The sequence below is a fragment of the Wyeomyia smithii genome, chromosome 2, assembly GCF_029784165.1.
Source record: "Wyeomyia smithii strain HCP4-BCI-WySm-NY-G18 chromosome 2, ASM2978416v1, whole genome shotgun sequence".
Classification (NCBI taxonomy): domain Eukaryota; kingdom Metazoa; phylum Arthropoda; class Insecta; order Diptera; family Culicidae; genus Wyeomyia; species Wyeomyia smithii.
In genome coordinates, this window is record NC_073695.1 from 69,559,376 (window position 1) to 69,583,108 (window position 23,733).

At 36.0% G+C, this 23,733-nt stretch overlaps 1 protein-coding gene across 2 annotated transcripts in view; it reads left to right on the plus strand.

The window, feature by feature from the left end:
• Positions 1–23,733, plus strand: part of LOC129719458 (myosin heavy chain, non-muscle) — a 74,400-nt gene that overhangs the window by 39,352 nt on the left and 11,315 nt on the right. For both annotated transcript variants that reach the window (XM_055670776.1, XM_055670777.1), the window contains exons 3-4: positions 11,833–11,989; positions 17,391–17,512. In XM_055670776.1, the coding sequence (XP_055526751.1) occupies positions 11,833–11,989; positions 17,391–17,512 (279 nt within the window). The remainder of the gene's footprint in view (positions 1–11,832; positions 11,990–17,390; positions 17,513–23,733) is intronic.

The following is a 23,733-nucleotide window of genomic DNA, read 5'->3' on the forward strand; positions in this document are numbered from 1 at the left end:
ATCGGTACAGTATAAAGCATTGCTGGTTTGAAAATTGGTTTGTAAATCGAAAATTTATTCTTTAAACAAAGTTTAAAATTTCTCTTAAAGAGAGGATATAAACAGTACATATATTCAATGCATCAGATCAGATTTTTTTTTGTAAACTTCAGAAACGGTTCACTATGAAAAGTTTAAGTACAAAGTGTTTTGCAAATTTTGAAATTCACATTGCAATATACATAACTGGTAAGGGCATCACGGTGCTCCCACAGACCGTTATTATAAATAAAAATGCACCAAAGAATCTGAGTACACCATTCGATTCGTTATGACGTCCAGAATCTCTGGTCAAAATTTCAAAATCATCGTACGGTACGTTTTTGAGTAATGCCCTTTTGAAAATCGTAAAGTACAAAAAAGCGATATAAAAACGACGAAATACTTGTTGTAAAGCACGTTTTTCAACCATCATTTTATGAAATAACTTCCAAAATAGTTTCTACAGGAGAGGTGTTCCACAAAAAACTCTATTTGTCGTGTCCAACGTACAGATAGGATTCAGAAACAGTATAACACGAAATGACATTGAACTTTGTGTAGAATTACAATTCAAAGTATCGTTAACCAAGATGTACGCAAGTGCCATTGACAATATCTGCTCAAAGTAATAAACAAAGCTGACAGAGTGGAATTCCTGAGCGATTGCGTTTATCGCGTGTGCAGTTGAAGCTTTACAGCAATTTTAGCTGGCGGTCCGGATGCTTCGTAGAAAGGGAAAGTGTGTGCAACAAGACGGTGTACACGCTACAAAGTTTGAATAAGTTCTACGGTTATGGCATGGCAAATGAAGGTGTCTATTTATTAGGGTGGGGAAAAATTATCGGTTTTCCAGAACCAAGCTTTTTTGGTTCCTTTTGGGGCCCCAAACAACCCTAAACTTACCGGAAGTCGATTGGTTTTGTCTCCGCTTGGCGCATTGCATTTCAAATTTGTATGGAAATTTGTATGGGAAAACCTACTTTTTTGCATTTACCTTTCTAGAGAGCTCAATAATACTCTAATATCGCACAATATATGTTAAAGTATAGTATTTCAGATGCCTAACAACTTTGCCAAAGACACTGAAGAGCTAGGATGTCCATAAGAAGAGCTATAGCTGTTCAAAGTTGAGTATGTCGATTTAAATGCAGAAAATCTTGTTTTCTGCCAACATTACCAATGTACCGGCGTCAGTAGGATTCCCATCAGAAGTAACCTGTCGTAACGAGTTTATACACTCGACTGGACCAAGCAAACATATTTAGGTCAATACTCTAGTCGTAGGTAGAATCTACAACGTGTTTCAGAGGTTGCTTCTGATGGAAATCTGACTGACGCAGGTACACTTGCAGTGTTGGCAGAAAAAATAATTTGCAACATAAATTCCGACATACTCAACTTTGAACGGCTCTAGTATTTTTTTGGCACACCCTAGCTATATAGTGTCTTCGGCCAAGTTGTTAGGCATCAAAAAACCTACCATTTGAAGTCATGAAACCTTTGGTTTGAGCCATTTTGAGCTCTTTAGAATGGAAAATGCAAAAAAGTTGTTTTTTCCATACAAATCTACATATAAATTTGAAATGCAATGCGCCAAGCGGAGACAAAACCAATCGACTTCCGATAAACTAAGGATTGTTAGGGGCCCCAAATAGAACAAAAAAAACTTGGTTCGGGCCTTCTGCTATCAAGTTTCGTTTTTTCCATATAACGATTCCCCACCCTACTATTTATACTATTATTTCAATTACGAAAACTATTATATTATCATCAATTTGGTGCAAAAACATAGAAACCAAATGATTTTTGCAGTTCCTTCCCTATTTTAAATGATATTGCTTTATTGGCGAATCTTTTAACTAAAATAACCTCTAACTGACGCTCTAGTAAATTAATATTAATTTTTTTTATGCGACAGGAAAACATTTCAGTTAATTAATCAACGTTTCTTCGAAAATCTAATCATTTTACTGTTTAAGTATATAGTTTACTAGTAATATAAAAATGTCTATTGCCCAAAAATCCAAAAATAGTAAAGTCAACGTACTTTAATCGTATGAGATTCCATAGTCTCAAGAAACATATACGGTTGCTCATTAGTTTTGATACTGACTGTAGAAGCAAGTGGCTGGCCGTATCGATGTGATGATTCATACGAGCGAGAATGTCGCTGATGCCCAAGTTGATGTTAGAGAGCTAAGCAGGTACCTCTTGAGCATTCAGTTTTTTACTGTTGGAATTGAATGGAGTGTTTCTCATATACTCAATATTCGGGAAATACCTATTCAATATCCATTTATATATACATATAACAATTGAGAATTATTTGAGACAGCATCGAAATACAAGATCACCCACATAATACAAGCTCCATATGGATCGACCATCATTGGAATTCGCAACCGTTAATTAGCAAAACATTCCACTCATGGTTTGATCAATCCAAGAAGGGGTCGATCAAGTAATTTAACATGGTCAACAAAAGTTTCGTCACGATTTTCGAACAATATACGAAACGCAGAGTGTTAGTAAGTGACCAGAACAGCAACAAGTACATACTATGAATTCAATGACCTTGGAAGTGGCTCTTGACAATGACAGCGCATCTGACTGGAACTTAGTAGAGCGTGTGTCGATAGTAGATTGGTATGGCCGGGCTTAGGCATTGTCTATGACAACAAATGGTTTAAATTATTTTCTGCTGTTTGCAGCACATTATTAACGAAAATATCTATTAATTACCAGTAATATCCAAAATATCCAATGGGAAATGGGTTTCACTTCTGAAAAAAGACAGTTCAAATACCTACATCGTGAGCTACGTGAGATTGTATGTATTGAGTGAATAAAAAATAAACCTGTTTCTCGAATCCCGGCATATGAGCTCTCGATATTTCGTTTCTCTTCAAGCGCTTAACCTGGTGGTGACTTTTCGCTCTGTTATGTACCCGCGTTCATTAGTGGTTGCTGATCCCGAAACATAAACCATTGAAGAAAAAATGTAGCCTTAACCGTGCCGATGTTTACTCTTGTTACAAGGTGCTACATTAATTCAAGGGGCTCTTTTTGGAGACAATCAATCACATGTTATATTGAATCAGTTACGCGAAACCTAAAATAATCTGTATCTTAAGCACACTTTAGTTGACGTTACAATTTATTAAATATAAAATCGCAAGCACAACATCGATAACATCATCGTGAATAAGTTTCAATGATGGGGTGACATCATTTCAGTGTACTTAACAGTTCGGTGGAAGTGGCGCAAATCATTTTCACCTGAACCTCGATAAGATACAACCCTTCTCTTCGCCCCTCACAACGGCGTTGAACAACGGTCAAAAACAGATTCCATTCTTTGGAAGTCGCGCCTTCCTCTACCACAGTTATGTTCACCCGTGTCCGGTGTTCGTGACCGGTCGAAACTCAATTCGGACTACACCCAACTTGCTTGTCTTTGTAACCCAGACAAACCATATCAGAGCAAACTGCAACGTTGATTCTAAAGGAGATTGGTTCGCTATTCTCGTATGGCCCCCAGCGAAGCATGAGTTGTCGGAATGAGTCACCTCGGTAATAAATAACTAACGTCTCGAATTTTTTGTTGTTAAAAATCAGTAGAATGTAATGAGTTCGCTTTGGACTCACTCTATGTAATGCAGAACGTACAGAGTTTGGAAGAGAATTTATCATCCATCTTTGTTCATTTCGCCTATAGCCACTCCTCGAAACAAGAGTTCACTGGCCACCCGAATTCATTAGCATCGGTCTGGTAGCTTCGAAACATCAATGTGAGGCTTCAAAATGTGTCGCAATGCAACCGCAACGTTGCGAATAATTTTCGAGGAAATAACGAGCTGCTAATACTGACAGTGATCAACAGATTGACCCCAATCGCGACAACCAACAAAGAGCTCTGGTCCAGTCAAACTGACCTACATTTTCAAGACGATGTACAGTGGTAATTTTTCCTTTAAAGGATGCAAGCTTCATACGCATCGCATGGATAGCCTTTACAGCGCTTTATTACCACCAAGTTTGTATTGTACAGAACGAAATCTGGAAAATAGAGAAAAATCAGAAATGTGTGTCCCTCAGTGCGGGTTTTTCTATAAATTTAGTGCCACGGTTTATGAACGATTTCCGAGTGATACTGTATGAGATTTTTTCATGTGCAAGACGAATGTCCCCACAATGTATGAAGTTGACAGGTTGTGAGGTGAACCTGTCGTCATTCAAGTCGGCCAGATGGACATTATTTGCAATGATTTATTACTCTCGCCAGATAATGTAAGGTCGTTAATTTGACGTTGCTTTTGTGAATTAATATACAATAACAATATCGCACGTTTAGCCTTGGGGCTAATAGCGGTTTCGATCAACTAGATTAGTTGAGAGATTTCGTTATCGATATTGCTTTTTTGGCACATTTTGCATGTGTAGGATAAGTACAACGATACACCGTGCCCCAGTGCTGAGTCGAGAAAATTTCCAGCTCGAAAAGATCCTCGACTCGATCGGGAATCGAACCCGATATCACAACCGTGTGGGAGAGCTAGCCGACCGACATCGCTAACCACAGAGCCACGGGGACCACAATTAATTAATATACAATCGGGGTCAAATCAATGCTTAGTGCGTCAATGACTCTTCGAATAACCTTCGTTTTCTATCTGCTTACTCAAAATACAGGCTGTTCTTCATAACCATTTTTGTATAATTCAAAAATTATTCTGCTGTTAGTTAAAAAAAAAAGTTTAATACACTAATTGCTGCTTGTGGCTGGCTTGAACAGCAACATTGAAAAATTCTATGTTTCCATTTTGCCTAATTGATGTCGTAAACGTGTCGTCTAATAAAAAAAATATCAAGCAAAGTAAAGCCTTGTTGCTACATTCCTATTCGGAAATCCACCTTCTATTCGTTATACTCAGACTGCGCGGCCAACTGTTTAGTTTACAGTACAATTGCGGGACTAGCGCTACTATTCTACTGGCACTAATAGTCTCATTCGAGTCGAGATTCGAACTCACGACGACTGACTTGTTAGAACAGCATCGTGAATCCAGATCGAGACCAGCGAAAGTAAAAAAAATATGATTCATAATGTATGAAAAAGAATCCGACCTTCAGCCCAGCTGAGTATAGTTCAAATTGTGGTCGATTTGGATAAAACTCGGTGGATTTAGATTCGTTCGATTTTCGGTACTCTTAGGTGAAAAAATTACTTCTACAACATATAGACGTTGTAAACTGAGCACGATCAAATCAAATAAGGAATATGAATATGATTAAACGGCTCAATCTGAAGGAAACTGGTGTAAAAACTAACGTTAAGAGCGTGAACCATTAACATCAACCTGCATTCAAATATTTTTCTAAACAAGATTGAAGGCAACAGTTTTATTACCTTCTTCTTTGAGATGCGCTTGAACATAAAATACTGTCTGGAATGAACAATAAACATCGCATGCTAAAAAGCATGCTGAATTTTTTGTAATGTAGGGGTTCTTTAGAAATGCAGGTTAGTCGAATGCTACGCGAGTGGGGGAGAGTCTTATGTTTGGAAATGCCTTACCTAGCGATGAACGAGAAATTCAAGAACATAAATCTCTCAGTACTTACTCAGGTTAACTTATAAAAAGCGTTATTTTCATGATCTACCAGTTCAAGGTTGATTGAGACGCGGTTAAATTAGGGTAAATGTACCCTTAGTGGAGGTAGTACCAATAGTGGAGGTAGTGCGATAAAGAGTTTTTTAGTTTATTTTGAGTAAGACTGGCAAAAAAAGTATAATGCAACATGTTTGTATGGGTTTTATGTAATGTTTAAGGGAAAAATTCCCTTTTTACAGTGAAACACTAAAGAGAAAAAACGTTTTTCCAAATCACTAGCTGAATACCGCTTGATTTTTAGTGTTTTCTTAAGCTGCATTCGATTTTATTTAAGGGATATTTATTAAGTTAAAACAAAGTCTCATATAATTTTTAGTACTTATTGTGTAGAAAACTCATCAATTTAAAGATTCATTGGCACTTAAATCGTTTTTGTTTGATTTAACCCCGTTTTTTTTCAACTGCGCCATTATTGGTACACAGAAACACCGTTGCTCCCATAGTGGAAGCATTCGAATGTTTACAAGTGTCAAACGAAAACAAATCGTTTACAGTTCAGATTTTTGAATATTCAGCGCATATACAGTGTTTGCGCAGCGAACAGGTTTTGAGCTATATCGTTACATCATCGCTGCAGGACAATGCCCTTCCTATTCACTACTTCTAAGCTACGAATAAAAACAACATTTCAAAGGACATTTCATTGACACTTGCACTGGAACAAAGGCCATTCAGCAGTCTATTCCACCAAGTTCATTCAACCGCATGGAAGAAGGTGAAAAAAGAGCCGAGAACTTTCTGCGACACTATTAAACCGATATAAATACGGCACATTTGCGCAAGTTAGTTTTCATTCTGTTTTCAACCGTTTTCGAGTGTACATCCTCAGTTACAAAATAAGTCAATGAACTCAGTGATGTTTCATTAATTTAAAACAATTTGCTTGGGTCCGGATTACGACAAATGTATTGCCAAGTCAACTAGTTGAGCAGTACGACTCCAGAGATGACTGTGTCAAGTGACTACATATCTGAGAATAATCCAACATTTATTGAGGAGGTAGGTGACGATAGTTTCATATCAGATGATAGTATTCCACTCAGTGTCATGAAAGAGAAGACTGGACACAACATTCCGAGCCGTAAAATAAGCATAACCGAATTGCTTCAAACTCCGCCAATTCCTCGTCGGAGCAATATTCACAGGAATTATAAAAGAAAATTCCACCCGGTACTGACGGCCTCAGAGCGGCTTGAAGAAATCCGACGACTTGAACAAGAAAAAGAAAATGATGCAGCCAGGAAAAAAAGCCAGAGTAGAGGAAAGAGAACTTGCTAAAATAAAAAAACAACAACTGAAGAAAGAAATAACAAAAATTCGTGAGCGAAATCAAGAGAAAGCTGAGCAACGCAAGAATAAAAGAGAAGAACTTCGAAAAAAGAAACAGAAAAAAGCTGTACTACGAAAAAAGGAGAGAGAGAGAGAGGAGAAAAAACGTAAGAAGCTAATGGAAAATAATCGAGAAAAAAAGCAAAAGATCGAGTTACTCGAGGCACTGAAGCTAAAACGTCAGAGATAATTCTCGTCTGATGAATTTTTTCAGGTTATTTTTTTTTTTGTTATATCATTTTAACTGACTTTTAATATAAGCTATCTTTTGAATACATTGACTTTGTATGCAATGCATTTGAAATGCTCCATTGTTACTGGTTAATAAATCCCTTATTTTCATTAAATGTTGTTATTTTCAATTGCATAGAAAATGAGCGAAAATGAAAATAAATCCAGTCAACTCGATTTTCTAGTTTGAATTATATCTAAACTCAACCTATTATAATATTACCAAAATTTCACAGATTCTTCTTAGTTTCATTCACAATTCTATATAAAATGTTCAGCAGAGTTATTAACAGTGGACTGTAGATTATATAGAAAATCACGGACTTATGTCCCATTTTTTTTGTAATAAAATATTCACATTGATTTCCATATTTATTTTAAACTCATCGTTTTTTGTTTTCTATACTTGTGACTGTTCAACAAACTTCAAAATGTACAATCTTCATCCATTTCATTTATAGAAATTTTAAGGTTTTTAAAACTACCTCCACTATAGGTACATGGTACCACCATTATAGGAACAGTACCTCAACTAAAGGTACAAAAGCTATGATAACAATTGTTGATTTTTTTCAAATTCATTAGTTTTAAAAATGCACAACGAGTTATTTATCAGCAAAACAACTAAATTGTCTATCAAATCATATGTTCATACATCCAAAGTTAACTAAGGCTCAATTGGATTCGTTAAAATTTGTCAGAAGTAGCTACTATTTGCGCCACTATTGGTACATTTACCCTAATTTCTTTTCTATTCTCTTTTCTTTTTAATTTGATTATTTGAATATTTGTCCAATTTTCCAAATATAAAAACTTGGCAGCAAATTAATACCTACGTTTAATTTAAAATTGACACATCAAACATTTATCCTAGACACGATAGATTTTCTCAAAGTTATCCCCTTTAGTCTCACTTTCTTTTTTTATTTTCTTCCAAAATACAGAACATCAATACTCATCATTCACAAGGTCCAAATAATCATGCTACTAAAATTATTTTCAAAAAGCAATTTTTCAATTAACTTCTGGTAAATCGTTTCATTTCAAACAATCGTTTGATTCGAAAAACTCACCTGCTTTCTTGACGACTGTAGTTATGTACTTTCAAAAATTGATGCACAAGCTCGTTTCAACATGCCGCGGTATGATGAAGTCATGACCTCCGAAATTTTTAACTTAAGTGAAACGGTTGTTGTGTAAGGAATTCTATTGATATCCCGTTCTACGACGTCCCAGAGGAAATAGTCCAGTGTATTTAGACAAGGAAAAAATTGATTTTTTTGTCGTTACTGGGTAATCATTACATCCTCTGCTTAATTTTTTTTCTTCATTTGACTTTTTGTTCTCCTTCCGAATCAGTATTTTTGTTCAGATTTCAGATTCAGAGGTTATTTTTCATACCTTACAGCTTAATCTAAAGTTCACGGCTACGTTGTGCTTTCAAATCGAAGTACTGCACAGTGGTTCGAATTGTATGGCAAGGGCGGTCATAAATCATTTTTTTACAGTATTGCTCTTGAAAACTACTTAAATCGACAGAATTAGGTGTTTTTAGACTATAACAAACTTTTCTGGGACTGCCATCATCACACTTGTTTAAATTTTCTGTTATAGGGAAAAGTTTGACCATTGAATTTCAAAATACGGCAGCTTTCAAAAGTATTGCCTTCTCGAAAAAAATCCCTATGCAAAATTTAGGCGCAATCTGGTTTCGTTAAGTGAACCCTCAAAGCGATCAAAGTTTGAATTTTCTTCTTTTACGTTTTTCTTCTGGAATAACTTAAAAAAAATCTATATTTCCTCAGGAAACTCCCGTATTCCAACACAAAATATCAAATTTCGAATATAAACAAATGTTTAAGAACAAATTTGTAACCTTGAGCTGAATGTACCACAACTCTTCTAAGAAACTATGTAAAAAGTATGAAATTCAAACGAAAAAGTAACCATATTTAGCCGCTTGTCATCGACTAAGATGCAAATATCTGCAGCTAGAATCTTTAACAAATCTTTTTTATGTCCTAAATCTTTCGTTTGGTGTTAATTTGGTGATAGTATCTCGCGCGGAACACATTTAAAAGTTTACATGAATTTAAGTATGAGTGGTGCTCTCTGACTTTATTACCACGTTCCCTCTTACGACTAATTAGGATTACAGTTTAGCACATACCTATCCAAACAACACCGCAATAGCAAAACAAACCTGTCTTCTGAAGGCTTATGATGAAAATAAACATATGAAGCAATTGAATTTGTTCTACAGCGGATATGTACACAACGTAAAAAAACACGTCGGTTTAAGTTGATTTTGCAAGTGTCAAACACCTTCCCTTATCTCGTGCTCAAAGGTAAACTGTTCATAAAATATGCCAACAAAAACAGCTATTCTGTATTCTCAGATCTATAACCGACCCATTTAATCAATAATAGCCAGGAAACAAAAAAACTTGTTTTCGATGTTTGGCCTATGGGCGAAACACTATGTACTGGTACCGATAAAACTATTTGAAAAAACAATCTCCCGAATAAAATAAAAATAATACAATTATAATCATATTAGCTCGGAGGTTGCAAAAAGAACAAAATTTACCATGTAACGATAATGTAGATATATTAAAAATATATTAATTATTTCTATTGCGCAGTCACGTATAGGCTGAACATACCGCCACACGCCTCAGGCAAGATAAAATTTATTTTAAGATGCGCATTGATGCGCCAAACTCTGAAAGAATTAATTCAAGTATTTATAGTGCCCTGGCGCTGCATCGGATAAAAATATGCTTATGCAGCTACTAGCAAATTTGTTTTTGTTACATTCCTCTTCACTTCTTCAGCACTCTGAGATATGACTTGGAATGTGTACAGAATTATTCGTATATTTATAGGTTGTGATTCGCATATTTTTGTACGATTTATAAATAATTCCCTACACCTACTTCTCCTCGCAATGTTCCGTTCTTCACGAGTTTGCATTAGATGGACCGGATTGAAGCTGTGAACACGCACAGCTAATTTATACTGTAGAGTTTGACAATCAGTTCCCATTAATGTCATCATATTCTAAATGATGTACTTCAAATTAATCCGTACTGATTACACCCCAACTTTTATTCCGAGTGTAAATACTCCATGTTGGATAATTTATGTTTTACCAAACAACCGTAGAAGCTTCGCAGGCTGTGATGCTGTAAATCTTCGTCGACTTCGAATATTACTTGAGACTGTCCTTTGTGGGAAGAATTCGCGACGTTTTTATCGTTACCCCCGCCTTTTGGTTGAATTAGCGTATTGCATGTAGTGTTTGAATAATTGAATATTTTTTCTCTTAGTTCTATGAAAGAGTAGAGGGAGAACATTTTCACAAAGTTTCATACAATTCAATTCTGACTAATGGTTCCGATTATGACGTGGTTAACATTAACATAAATAGTGAGAATCGATAAATGAAAACAAAATATGTTAAATGAGTAACTCTATAGGATATTGTAATAATTTAATGTTAAGGGCTGGAAGGTATATTTTTTTTTTTTTGCATGTTTCAAAGCCTTTGCAAGTACTCAGCGGCATTTTTGTTATTTTAATCAAACCAACCTTCCAGCTCTTTTACTCGATACTTAAGTAAATTTTACTGATTCATTAAAAAATGTAAGTGCTTCGTCAAATAACTGCCCTAAATTATAACAACAAACAAGTTGAGCAATTTTCTGTGGAGAGCAAAATACATACCGTATTTTACTGGTTGGTAAAGAAAGTACAAAGAAATTGGAATAATAACTAGGATGGTTTATAAAATACCGATTGGAACCCGAAACCAATACTTTCTCTACTTTGTTTGCATTTTTTTATTACTGCCACATGGCTAACTAATCTACTAACGCCTGCGGCTAAATCAGCTATAATGCACTAAGTGATCTCTATGCAATTGCCTTGGATTAGAAGAAAAAAAAATTATTACTGTAAACAGTAGCGGCAAAAAAAACATCAACAAAGTGCCCATTTAGATTAATTACATTCTTTGATCTGCAGCCGTCCGTCTAGCTGGTACTGTCAGTGGATTGCAGTTCGATGCTCACTAGCGCAACACAAATTGCATTCGTTAGAATTCGGTACCATTGGAAGTTGATCGAGCTGTATGTACAAACATCGTGCGATCCATTGATAAGACAATGCGACCCCTAGTTCCTATTAGGCAACGTGCTCAATTTAGCGTTTTATTAGTTTTAGCCTACTCAAGACGATAGGGACGTTTAGCGTTTAGCGTGTTGTAAACAGCAACAAGAGTTGGGTTGAACATCGATAAGAAAAACCTCGTAAAAAAGCTGAGCCAATGCTAAATGATTACATTATTCTACAATTGGATTTTCGGCAGGCACTCATTTTAAATTATTTTGACAGGTTTAACATATTTGGTTTGGTCACGTTCGTAACCAGTTTGAAAGCGAACCAAAAAGAATAAAGGCTACTGAAAAGTTTAGATTAGGCAATTTTTTTCAACTGTGTAAACAAAAGCATATTAACTTGTACAAGTATATAATATCATTGACACATTTATTTTGTTCTTCTTTCGTTACAGACATACTCCGGTCTGTTCTGTGTAGTGGTCAACCCGTACAAAAAATTACCCATCTACACTGAGAAGATTATGGAGAAGTATAAAGGCATCAAACGGCATGAGGTGCCGCCACATGTATTTGCCATCACAGATACCGCATACAGATCGATGTTGCAAGGTTAGTTCACGGATAATGTAATGCATATAAAAGTTCTGCAGAGTCCAATTGACTTCACCCTGAGATCGACTGCGATTGATCATCTCTCGAACCACCAATTTAGAAGAACGCACGCCTGAATCGATAACCAGTCTGATTGATACATACAGCTACAAAATAGGCATGAATACCAATTCAAACGAGTTATTTTGACAAAGCCCATTATGTTGTTGACACTTGTAGGGTCATAGCATTAAGGGTCGATTGCAGTTCCTAATTTATTCTTAACTTCTAATCATTAATTTTTAACTAAAAAACATCCACAGAATGCAAAGTATCAGTAAAACATAATCCTTTTTATCATATATACAGGAAAAGTCCTGCTACATAGTGAAACTCTCAATACAATAATGTGTTTAAAAAAATCAAAGCTTGGTTTGATTACCAAGTGGTACAAAAATCTCTTGCATCTCTTGCACTTACCAGATTTTTTGAATTTTGAGAACCACATTTGGTAAGGATCACATCTATTTTGCATCCAAGATATGTTTCATTTAAACGTTCAGCATTTGTTAACGCGTGTACTTAAAGTTTCTTGGCAACATATGGGCCAGTGCGATAAATGAAGGTCAACAGGGTGCCTTCAGAAGTGCCAAAAAATTGAGAACTCGTTAGCTCTAGAATTATGAGTTGAATTCTTATCAGAAGCTAGATACTATAACTTTTCTATGGTAGGTAACTATTTTGGAAAAAAATCAATTAGTGTTAAGAAGAGTGTCTCTCGAGAATTTACCTCCATCAAAAGGTAACTTTCATAACCAACACACAACAATTTTATTTAGAGCTGAATAATCGTTCAGGATAAAGGCTCTCCAATAAAAATCAACCATCTAACCTGCCCGCAGAACTCTATATATTTTTCGTTAGTGTACCGATAACTTTGAAATTGTGTTTCGATTTTTTTTTTATTTTTATTTGATATCTGCAACAAGTGTCATACATGACAAGCACCCTCCCTTTTGTACCATTCTCCAAATTATCCCCTTTACCTTTGATGCTAAATTCCTCTCAATCAATAATGTGTATTGATTCTCCGCCGTGATTGCTATACAATCAAAAAAGCTTGAAGCAACGTAAGTTTCAGGTTCGTCTCTGTTGGCTTGAGCAAATTAAATACACATTTACTTAATCAAACAGTCCGCCATTGTGGCGACTGGGCTCGTGAATCCAGCTGCTCAGTTATCCGTCAATAAACAGGAAAATATTCCCTAGACTGCTTAAGAGTATGAATATCAATCGTTTTTTGTTGGGGGTCGATTACGCGTGAGGTGTTGAGAAAATCGGCCTATTCCCGCCCTGGTTGTGTTTGAAACATATTGTCATCTTGACCAGAGATTGTGACGACTGGGCATGTTTATCGGCGACAACGGCGATAATTATATCCATATAAGGGTTGTCCGGCCTTTTGACGCGTTTGTCGATATTGCTGATGTCGTCGACGCTGAAGGAAGGTGTGCAATCGTTGAAGGAGCGCGGATGTTTAATTAAAATGTTGCACACATATCTTGACAATTTCGGTCCGATTGGTGCAAGACTAGTCGAATGGTGAGTAATTCAGTAGTGGTAAGTGGGGCAAAATAAAAGAGCTCTTGGCACCAATCTTATCATTATGTCAACAGTCATCATTTACACTATACGATGGTTTGATGTTACTGGTTTGTGGAAATGCCTATGAACGAAATGAAATTGACCGAAAAATGCAACATGCAGAGCGGATTTTGCCCCATAGCTCACTTCTTACAGTAGCGAACGTACGCCTGCCCAACAGATAATTGAGTTTGATCATTAAGGGGGGACCCTACTCTGCAAAGTTGAAAAATAATGAATTCTCGTGATATTTTTTTCGGATGTTTAGAGAAAGGTGAGGTGTTCGGGCATTTCGGCTATGGATTAAGGTATATTTGAAGATGTATTTTGTGTACCGTGGGTGCAAATATAGTGAGTATTACGCTATTGGCAGTGTTTTTCTCGAAACCATGTTTTTTCAACTGGTGGTAAATTTTTCTCAGCATCTACTGAACCGATTTTGCTGAATTTTTTTTTTTTAACATGTAAAAATGGAATATCTAACTTGTTACGTAGCCGTTTTTTGATATTTGAGTTTTTCAATGTTTTATGATTTTTTAAATAGTGATTTTTTCATGAAAAAAAAAACAATTTTTTTACTAAAATGGCCGCCATTTTGGCAATTTTTGGAATTTTCAAAAACGGCTACGTAACAAGATATATAATATGTTTCTATATACTGAAAAAAAAAATCAGCCCGATCGGTCTACTAGAAGCTGAGAAAAACTTACCACCAGTTAGGTACTGATTTAGAGAGAGCATCCACGTTCCCAGCTGCCAACAGTGTAATACTCACTATATTTACATTCACGACATGGAAAATACATCTTCAAATATACCTTAATCAATAGCCAAAATAGCCAAACACTTCACTTTACTCTAGACAGCCAAAAAAAATATGAAAATTCATGATTTTTCGACCTTCTAGAGTAGGGTCCCCCTTAAACTTTTCGTATCTTCGTACGTCCGCCGTACGGCAACGGTGCAATACTGCCAGCATTTATGGGAATTTTGCAATCAACCGGTCGCCCATGCGTTTTATTTTTGCCACAAGTGGACAGACCTTGATGGGCGAAATATCACCCACCGAAGCTATATTTATGTGTTGTTTTGCAGTATGAATTAAGTGAAAGTTTGTTTTTATTTGCTCAAGATATGGTTTTCAATGAATAATACTACTTCCCATGGAAGCTAGTATGTAATGCAAAATTGTCAAATTGGTAATAAAGATTTATTGACGGTAAATTATTCAGGATACCCACTATTGCGTCCCGACATATTTGTATTTTTGTCTAGGACAGTGAGCTCAAATCAAAATAAAAATTGCATTTGTAATGAATCTTTCAATGTATAATTTTTACACAGAATTGCTTCGCATGGTAGAATGAATGAGTCATCGAAATGGTATTAATATCTGTATAATGGATCACGTCGCGCTGTTGTTTCAGTCCAGACGATTGACGGCTGACCAAGCGGCTATCGTTACAGTTTTCTTCGAACACGTGCCAGCCCGCAGGGATTCAAGCACGCAAATGTATAAACTTAAACAAGCGAACCAAACGTATCGGTTATTTCCTCAGTTTACAAGACAGTTTACTCTTCTTAATTCTTTTGTTGAAATAGTTGACAAAAAATACCTGAAGTTGAACAAAATGGTGATTGGGATAAAAATGAAAAAAATATTACGTCACTAAAGCTGGAAGTACAACATCAGCAGAACAAATAGTTTATAACATTTAGTAAGGAAAATTTAGTACTTATTCGATGTTCATTAAATGCCATAACGCTAAATTCAATGCTTCGTTATTTCTTAGCAAATTAGTTCGTTCTGCTAGCTCAAGAAAACAGCTAGCATATACGAAAATAGGATTTCTAGCCAACAAATAGTTCTGTACAGGGTATCGAAAACCTGGTAAATCAGGGAATGTCAGGAAATTCATTTTTCGATCAGTGAAATCAGGAAATATCAGGGATAACAAAAAAAATAGGGAAAATTTTTTAATCGAGAGGCGATTCTTTTTTAAACGACTCTAGCGAAAAAACTGATTTTTCTAGCATAAAAGGCTAATTCGAGACCTCTACGGTTCGGTTTCATACCCAGTTGAATACTTTTTTCACTGGGATTTCAGAGTTAATCTACCTTGCCCTTTTTGTACCGAATGCTGAAAAATGTCAGGGAAATTTATGTTATATTTCAGGGAAAGTCAGGGAATTTGATTTTGAAAACTTTTTCGGTGTTCCCAACAGCATTTAATAAGCAATAAATTAAAGTTGTTTAAATTTAAAAAGACATGAAAGGTATACACAGATTATTATTTAAGAAAAGCTAAAAATCTCACACATTCAGGAATGCTTAGAAAATATGTAAAATATACGACCAAGTGTTTTCGTCCGTAAGTTTTCCTTGTCATGTTGGTTATAGTTATCCTAATTTAAATTTTCACCTCATCAAGGTAAATGTTAGAATGTTCTATTATAACAATATCTATCACATATATTCGTGCTGTAACTGAGTACTTATAAACAAGTTGAACGAGCATTGTTCCTTGGGTCTTTGGGTCAAAAGTGAAACGATATATCGTAATGTGAAGCAGCTCTCCTATTGATAATCGGACGTACCAGTTTGTCATTACAATCAATTTCACTAATCACCTGTGCATAAGCTGTCAGATAGACTCAAGATCCAGTTAGGTCAGTCGAGTTGTTGAGGCGTTTTTGGCTCTGTGCGATCTATGTCAAATAGTATACTAACAGTATCGGACTCGAGGCAATGTGCAAAATTCGACTGATGCAAACGATCTATTGGAACTTAATGATATGTTTCTTTAATGACACAAGCTGTCAAACGAATATTATCACATTTAGCTCTCTAATGAACACGGGCGAACAAAAATTTTCATTGATTGCTACATGTTATGTGCTACTCAAGTTGACCATATGGTTTTTTTTTTTTCTACATGAAAATATTTCGAATCCTAAAAAACTGCGATTGCGATATACCACCTTCCGGAACGGATGATAAAATTCACATGTGAATCTCAGAAGTCAAACACTGTTTATGCCATATGTGAGCTATGCTCGAGACCATATGGTCGAATATACGCGCTGCTGCAGTGGGGTCGACTTTGCGAAAAGATTTATTAAATCCTTATTAATTTTCGACTCACCCACTTTTAGTTGGTCACCCCGTCAGCAACGGTGTGATCGCTTGGAAACAACTTCCCAATTTGGTCATTAAGCCATTTGAATAAAATCTGGTCGCTGTATCTGCTATATACAGCTGGTGAATTATTGTCGGGGGTCGAATTCCGCTATTTGATTATGTTTATGCAGTTACTCTGTGGTAAACGTACTGGCCTTATTCACAGCATTAGCATTACCTTAAATGGAACCAAAGTGAACGCAAGTGTGGAAGCCCAACAGAATTTACACATTGACACACTAAACTGGGTTGTTCTCCGGCATAATGACGGGGTTGGCGATGTAATTGGGCATTACGAAATCACCCCTCAATTATTTCCGGGTAATTTTGGAATAAATTCTCCTAATTCTAATACTCATTCAGTCAAGTTTACACTGTGGGAGACAAGCTAATGCCGCACTAGTCATCAGCCAACAGGGCGACAGTTCAGAAATTCGCAAAGCAAAACAAGCGCTGATCACGCGTCGGGTGTACGCCGGATACGATTACATTCCTCAGTTAATCCAGCCTACGGTACCCTGTTGTTCAAATAAGTTTCGTAATGAGCAGAAAATTTCTGTTATTTCAGTTATCTCTTCCTTGTTTGCTTTCCAGATCGAGAAGACCAGTCGATCCTGTGTACCGGTGAATCGGGAGCGGGCAAGACGGAAAATACAAAAAAAGTGATACAGTATTTAGCGTACGTGGCTGCATCCAAACCGAAGGGATCAGTAGCGGTAAGTGAATCAATCATTCTATTAGGTATAGGCTAGCTATAATTCAACCTTGGTTAGTATTGTTTTATAGACACCGTCAATATTTAACAGAATAATATGGGATTTGGTAATAGTTTCCTCTGCTAAAGTTTGTTGCAAAACAATTTAACGTGTGATGTTAGAGTTTGTTCTATTTTCTTGCGATTGTTTTATTAAAGATTAGTTAAAATGTGAAAGTAAGTCGACTTCCAGATGCGCTTAGTAGGTAAATAGTGTTCTAGTTAGGCATTGAACCAATCCAAGAGAACCAAATGTTGGCCTTTTAATTAGCAGGTACTGTTGAAATATGATTTGCTTGCGTTTATTCGTTCCATCCAACTTCCGTATAATATACGTATGAATAATCACAATCGCGAATATGTCGTACTTGCGTATCAATGCCACGACCAAGCCGGCGATATATGATTGTATTGTAGGGATTCTAAAGCGAATTATCTGTCTGCCATACGTGTTGGAATGCGACTGTTGATAGATATCAATTGATATAGATATTAATAACGTTGCACGCTTACCAATAAGCTGTCGTTTCCCATTGGAAGCAACTGCAGTTGTATATCATCCTCCATATGGTATCAATTTCTACCCGCCACTAGGTGACAGTTAACTAAGCGGGACTCGTCGTTGAATTCAAAACAATCATTTTATCACGAACTGGCACAAACTAAGCGAAATAAAAATATTTTTTACCTTCTGCAAATGCATATGCTATACGAAAGCGATTTTTTCATGAGAATGAACAGAAATACGAGTAGCAACATATGTACGTACATATAGTTAATTATTGTTATTATATTGCCGATGTTGCAGTTATGATAATCCAATACATCGAATGGTTTTTGATTCCATTCCATGACCGAAACAACAATTTCGTGGAAGTTCTCAATAAAACAACTGGATTTCTTGTGAATAGCCAACAATTATACTAAATATTTATACATTATATATTTATATAATATATATGTTTATGTTGATCGAAGTAAAAAAAAATTATCATGCATCATTATAAAACTTGACGTTTTTACTGCCTTATATCCTCCTCCAACGTTCTGAAAGGTGATTACATACCTTCTTCGGAATCTCCACGTGTCTTTTTTGTCAGGTTGAATCATATTGCCCGTAAGAAATTTTCAGAGCTGCGCGTTAATAAATTGTTCGTAACTATCATACTAAAATTATGGATTTTTACTCCATAACCACTGTCTGCTACTTACTGTGTCATCGAATGTCGTATCATGTTTTAAGGGGTTATATACCTTTCTGCTCTAGAAAAAAAAGACAAAATTAGGAATTTTTGTCAAGCGCGTAGCACCTTTTTATTGCATTAAAGTAGTAGTTTTCTGAAAGCTCTCTTAATCAACAACACACAAACATGTTTGCTCATAAGAAATACCAATTATTTGTGGGTAATGGCCGTTTCCCCGAAACGCTGTTTTATTTGCAGAGGTTTGCGGTATTTACGATGGTGACCCAGCAGATCAACTGAAATCGAAAAACTCATTTTGTTTCATTAGTTTAGAAGTGTGCCGGGTATCTGAACGATCTTTTTCATAAGTGTCTTGCCTTCAGTGCAAAAGGGAACGTTTTTCCTGAAAAAACATGTTCTGAGCGCTAAAAATTATATTAATTTTTTTCAGAGAAAGTTGAGTTTCGTGTATCAAAAAACGATCGTTTAACGACCGGGGCATTTAAAAACGAACATTTGAAAAAAAATATGACGAAAATCGGTTTTCAGTAGTTTACCCGCAACCGTAGACACGACAAAGTAATTTTTCGAGAAACACCATTCCGAGATAAACTCGCGTAAATTTTCAAGTTTAGTTTATGCGGCCGTGATGAGGCGCTTCAAATCGCTTTTGCTTTCTCTCTATTGCTCATTTTTTGATGAAAGTTTGTGGAAATGTTCTCAAGAAAATGTACTTTAAGATAATGCAGTATTTTTTTTTTCGATTTTTTTAAAACTAGAAAAGTATATGAGCAAAATCATTTAAAATCGCCTGGAAATACGCGAAAATTTAATCGACCATTTTTGATTTGAATGAAACTTTGCACACGTATCTGGCTTAGCAAACTGAGCATTTTTCACAGGTGGAGAGATTTTTTACACCCATGAGTTACATTCTAAAAGGGCGTATGCCTTTTGGCATAGGTTTTATTCGAAGCATTGTAGCCCAGAAACCGTTGGTTGTATGGAAAAACTGTCTGAGAATGAGTTGTAGCGAATCGAAAATGCATCATAAAAAAATATACACTGTACAAAAAAATTTTTTTTTTACCAAAAAAAATTAAAAATAAACATAAAATTTCCTGCCTTCCAATGCCTTTAGAATGTTTACTACCAAGAGCTTTTCGAAATGACTTTTTGCATCTTTTAGAATCATCAGAATACAAATATTTTGAAAAATGTTAAAATTTTTATAAAAAAATCAATCTACCATAAAAAAATTATTTTTCATTTCTCCATCCTGGACTTTTTTTTAAAAGTTGCGTATTAACGTCAAGCTTCTTTAAAAAAAAAATTTAATGTTTATTTTTAATTTTTTTTGGTCAAAAAGATTTGTTTTTATGGTGCATTTTTAATTCCCTACAACGCATTCTCAGACAGTTTTTCTATATAACCAACGGTTTCTGGGCTACAATGCTTCGAATAAAACCTATGCCAAAAGGCATACGCCCTTTTAGAATGTAACTCATGGGTGTAAAAAATCTCCCCACCTGTGAAAAATGCTCAGTTTGCTTAGCCAAATACGTGTGCAAAGTTTCATTCAAATCAAAAATGGTCGATATTCGACCATAGGTCGTTTGGCGCGATCTTGCTCATATAACTCCTTAAACACGGATACCATTTCGGTTTCGTTATAAATTAGCTTCGGTGTGCCCAACATTAAGAAAAAGTTGCACATATGTATAAAAATAAAAATAATTCTGGATAATCGCATCAGATAGAAAGCTCTTGGTATAATCAATGGTGCCTCGTATCTCGTGAGAAAATTTTACTTTTTTTGTCTTCATTTCTGTAACCGCGAATCAGCCTTGACGAAACCAACATTTGTCGGTAATAAACAACATCAAATTTGTTCAAAAATCAATTTTTGTTATTTCGCTAAATTTGGAAATAACCGAATGAATCGGAACTTAATTTACCCAAAAATAAAATCGCAAGTATCCATTTCCCGGCAGTCAACGTAAATCATTCTATTGTATAATTTGTGTTGAATATATTTTTCTCTGTACATATCAATCAACGTCGTCACCTCGTTAGGCTAAAATGGACCTAGGGGCTCTGGGATCCTACAAACAAGCGCTGGTTGGGCTGCCTTGTGTGAACGTGATGTGTGGTCAGTTAACGGCAGTCAGCCATCGGCTATCGCGTTCGTTACTTGTATCTGTTCTCGCGACCCTATACGTGTATAAGAAAAGAAAATCTGGTTTCCATATTTTTCTGCCAAATATGGTGCGGTTGAATAAAGTCCGCATGTTTATCAATTTATTGAAAGATATTTTTTCCTCACAAGTGTATGCTGTGGTTTAAAGTCCGAATAAATTGGCCAGGGTCGAACACGATATAAACACGTGATTGCACCGGTAGAGGGTAGGGTAATGCTATGTCAAACTTATGTAATTGCGTATTGGGTGCTGAAACAGACCCATCTGTATAAAATTACTCATTTTGGTGGAGCGACGTACAGCTGAGCAACGGTGCTGTTGGGCAACACTAAAAGGACTATTTTGTTCTACGAAAATGGAAGTAAATCCCATAAAAGCAACGCGCGTTATTGTCAATCATTCTGAGACCAAGCGCAATCTCCGGTCGTGAGTAACACTCCTCACTCAATAAATTAAGTATTTAAAAGCGGTTGTGTCCTGCAAATACGACAGACATAAATAGAGAAAAAATATTAATTGAATAACCCGACAGATCCATTGAATGAAGATGTTTTCTCTCGATACTTGACACTGTTAGTTGTTATCACGATTCAGGCTTAGACCTAACAACTAGATTGTACGCAAAGAATCGGTATATTCAATAATTTCAAAATAAATATCTTACGTTTTCCCTTCTATTGAACACTAATATCCCACCTATCAGATATCTGATGTAAAAACAGAAGATAGTAACGTCTTCACTGTTGCCACGCTTCGACGTTCATATTTATTCGGAAATATAACCTTTACCGTTGTAGTAATGTGTGATCCAAGTTTGAGTGTTGATTGATGAAAAAAAGACCATTGCGTTTGTGTTTCAGCTAAACGCAAACGCAATCTCATGAAGTGTTTTTGTGTGCACTCTGTCTTTAACTGGGTATCGGTTTTCACGCAACCCTTGAGGTCGTGATCAGGCCGGATCTCAATCTGTCATTGCGTTCATCGGTTGTTCAGTCACAATCGGAGCCGGGTCGCGTGCAATAATTAGGAACGAATAATTTATGAACCTATTGATTAGTTGTTAATTAAGTCAATAGTAATTGCTCTGTAAAGGTTTGGATTCTGACTGACGTCTGTTTTGGATTTTGGCGAGTTCGGTGCATTTGCACAATTACAACCTCTTAATCGCGTTGGCTAAGAAGGAAGCTATCAAGTCTCAACTCGACCGGGATAATCGATTCAAATAAATAGTACTACTTAGATAGTCCGCTCCATTTTTCTATACCGGTTAATGGCTTCGGAGCTAATCAAAGCAAATCAGATGTTACAGATAAACAGTTAATACCGCTGTATTATTAATTTGTGGAGAACTAAAACGCTCGTGAGTTCTACCTTTTCCATCGTTCAGTTTTCTCTAATAGGGTAATAAATACAATTATATAATTTCATTAAACTTATACCTCTTACGCTGAGCAAGCATTCAGCGCCAAACCAAGGTACAACAAAGCCACTAACGTCTTATTTGCAATCACTGGGAGTAATTACAGTCTAATTTATTATGCTGACACTGCTGACGTGAAATAAGGGATTACGCCCCCTTATTCATCATCCAAACTTAGAAATAATCGGTGCAAATTTCTATACTACTTGTCATGTGATTCGTTTGATTGGGATCTTCTGCATTGATCACTAATTTATTAGTTTGTTGATTATAACTAGTTTCTATTTAAACTCCCAGTTTTGTTACACATTGACTGACTGAAGTTTAAGAGAACGTAATTTACCGAAAATGGAAGCGTTTGCTATTCAAATTCCGCTACATAATATAAACACCTCCTAACTCTGCACAAGTCGTCATTTGACTTTCATGTTTATATGCTGCCAAAGTAGTAATATAGGAAAATTTGTTTATCTTGTGCTCTGAAAGGTCAATTGTGTAATTTCGCGTATGCAACATTAAAGATTAATTCACCTACTTGCGCCAAATTTCTAAAAATGTGTTGGTTTGCACTATGAACGTATATACTTATATGTATATATTTTTCCACCGTTTCACCTTGCAGTTGTTGCTGCTGCGTTGCAGTTTCGGTGTTGTTTTTGGGGTTACCACAGGCCAGCAGCAGTGGCCCTAACAACAACAGCATAATGAAAACAGCGCTATAACCGGTCTTCGGCAGAGAGGAAACCGGGCAGCACATGTGCACTTATATAATTCCATCCATATCGGGAAAAATAGAATGTCTTGAACACTCACGGGGTTACGAGGCGCAGCGACAGAGAGTAGAGTCGAACCGAGTTACCTTTTATAGAATCTTGCAAAAAACTGACAGCAGGAGGAGGTTGCGTTAAGGTTCGAGAGCAAAGTCAGTGGTTTAGTGGGTCTTGTCTTGTCTACACATGGAATTTCCCTTTCGGTCAATCAACGATTTTTTGCGTTCTCATCACTCCCGCCACAGGATAGCGTAATTGATGATGGTCGAATAATGCAACAGGTTATGGTGCTTGTTTGTTATTGAAGTCTCAAGTATGATTTATTACATTATGCTTTTATAAGCTCAAAGGCTTGTATTTATTAGGAATCAACAATCAGTCTAAAGTAAAAAATGATAATTTTTTGTATAAACTTCAACGAAAAATACTTGCACCGAAAAAAAACTCATCTTCCGCCGAGATCCTGTTTTCCAAATTTGTTCAAGAAAACGAGAGAAAATAATACCACAAATGTGCACGCGATAACTGTTCGGTAAATTATGGTCACGTTCACTTAAAAAGTGAAATGTGACCAATTTACAGTCGCGTTAAATGGTTTACACGTAATC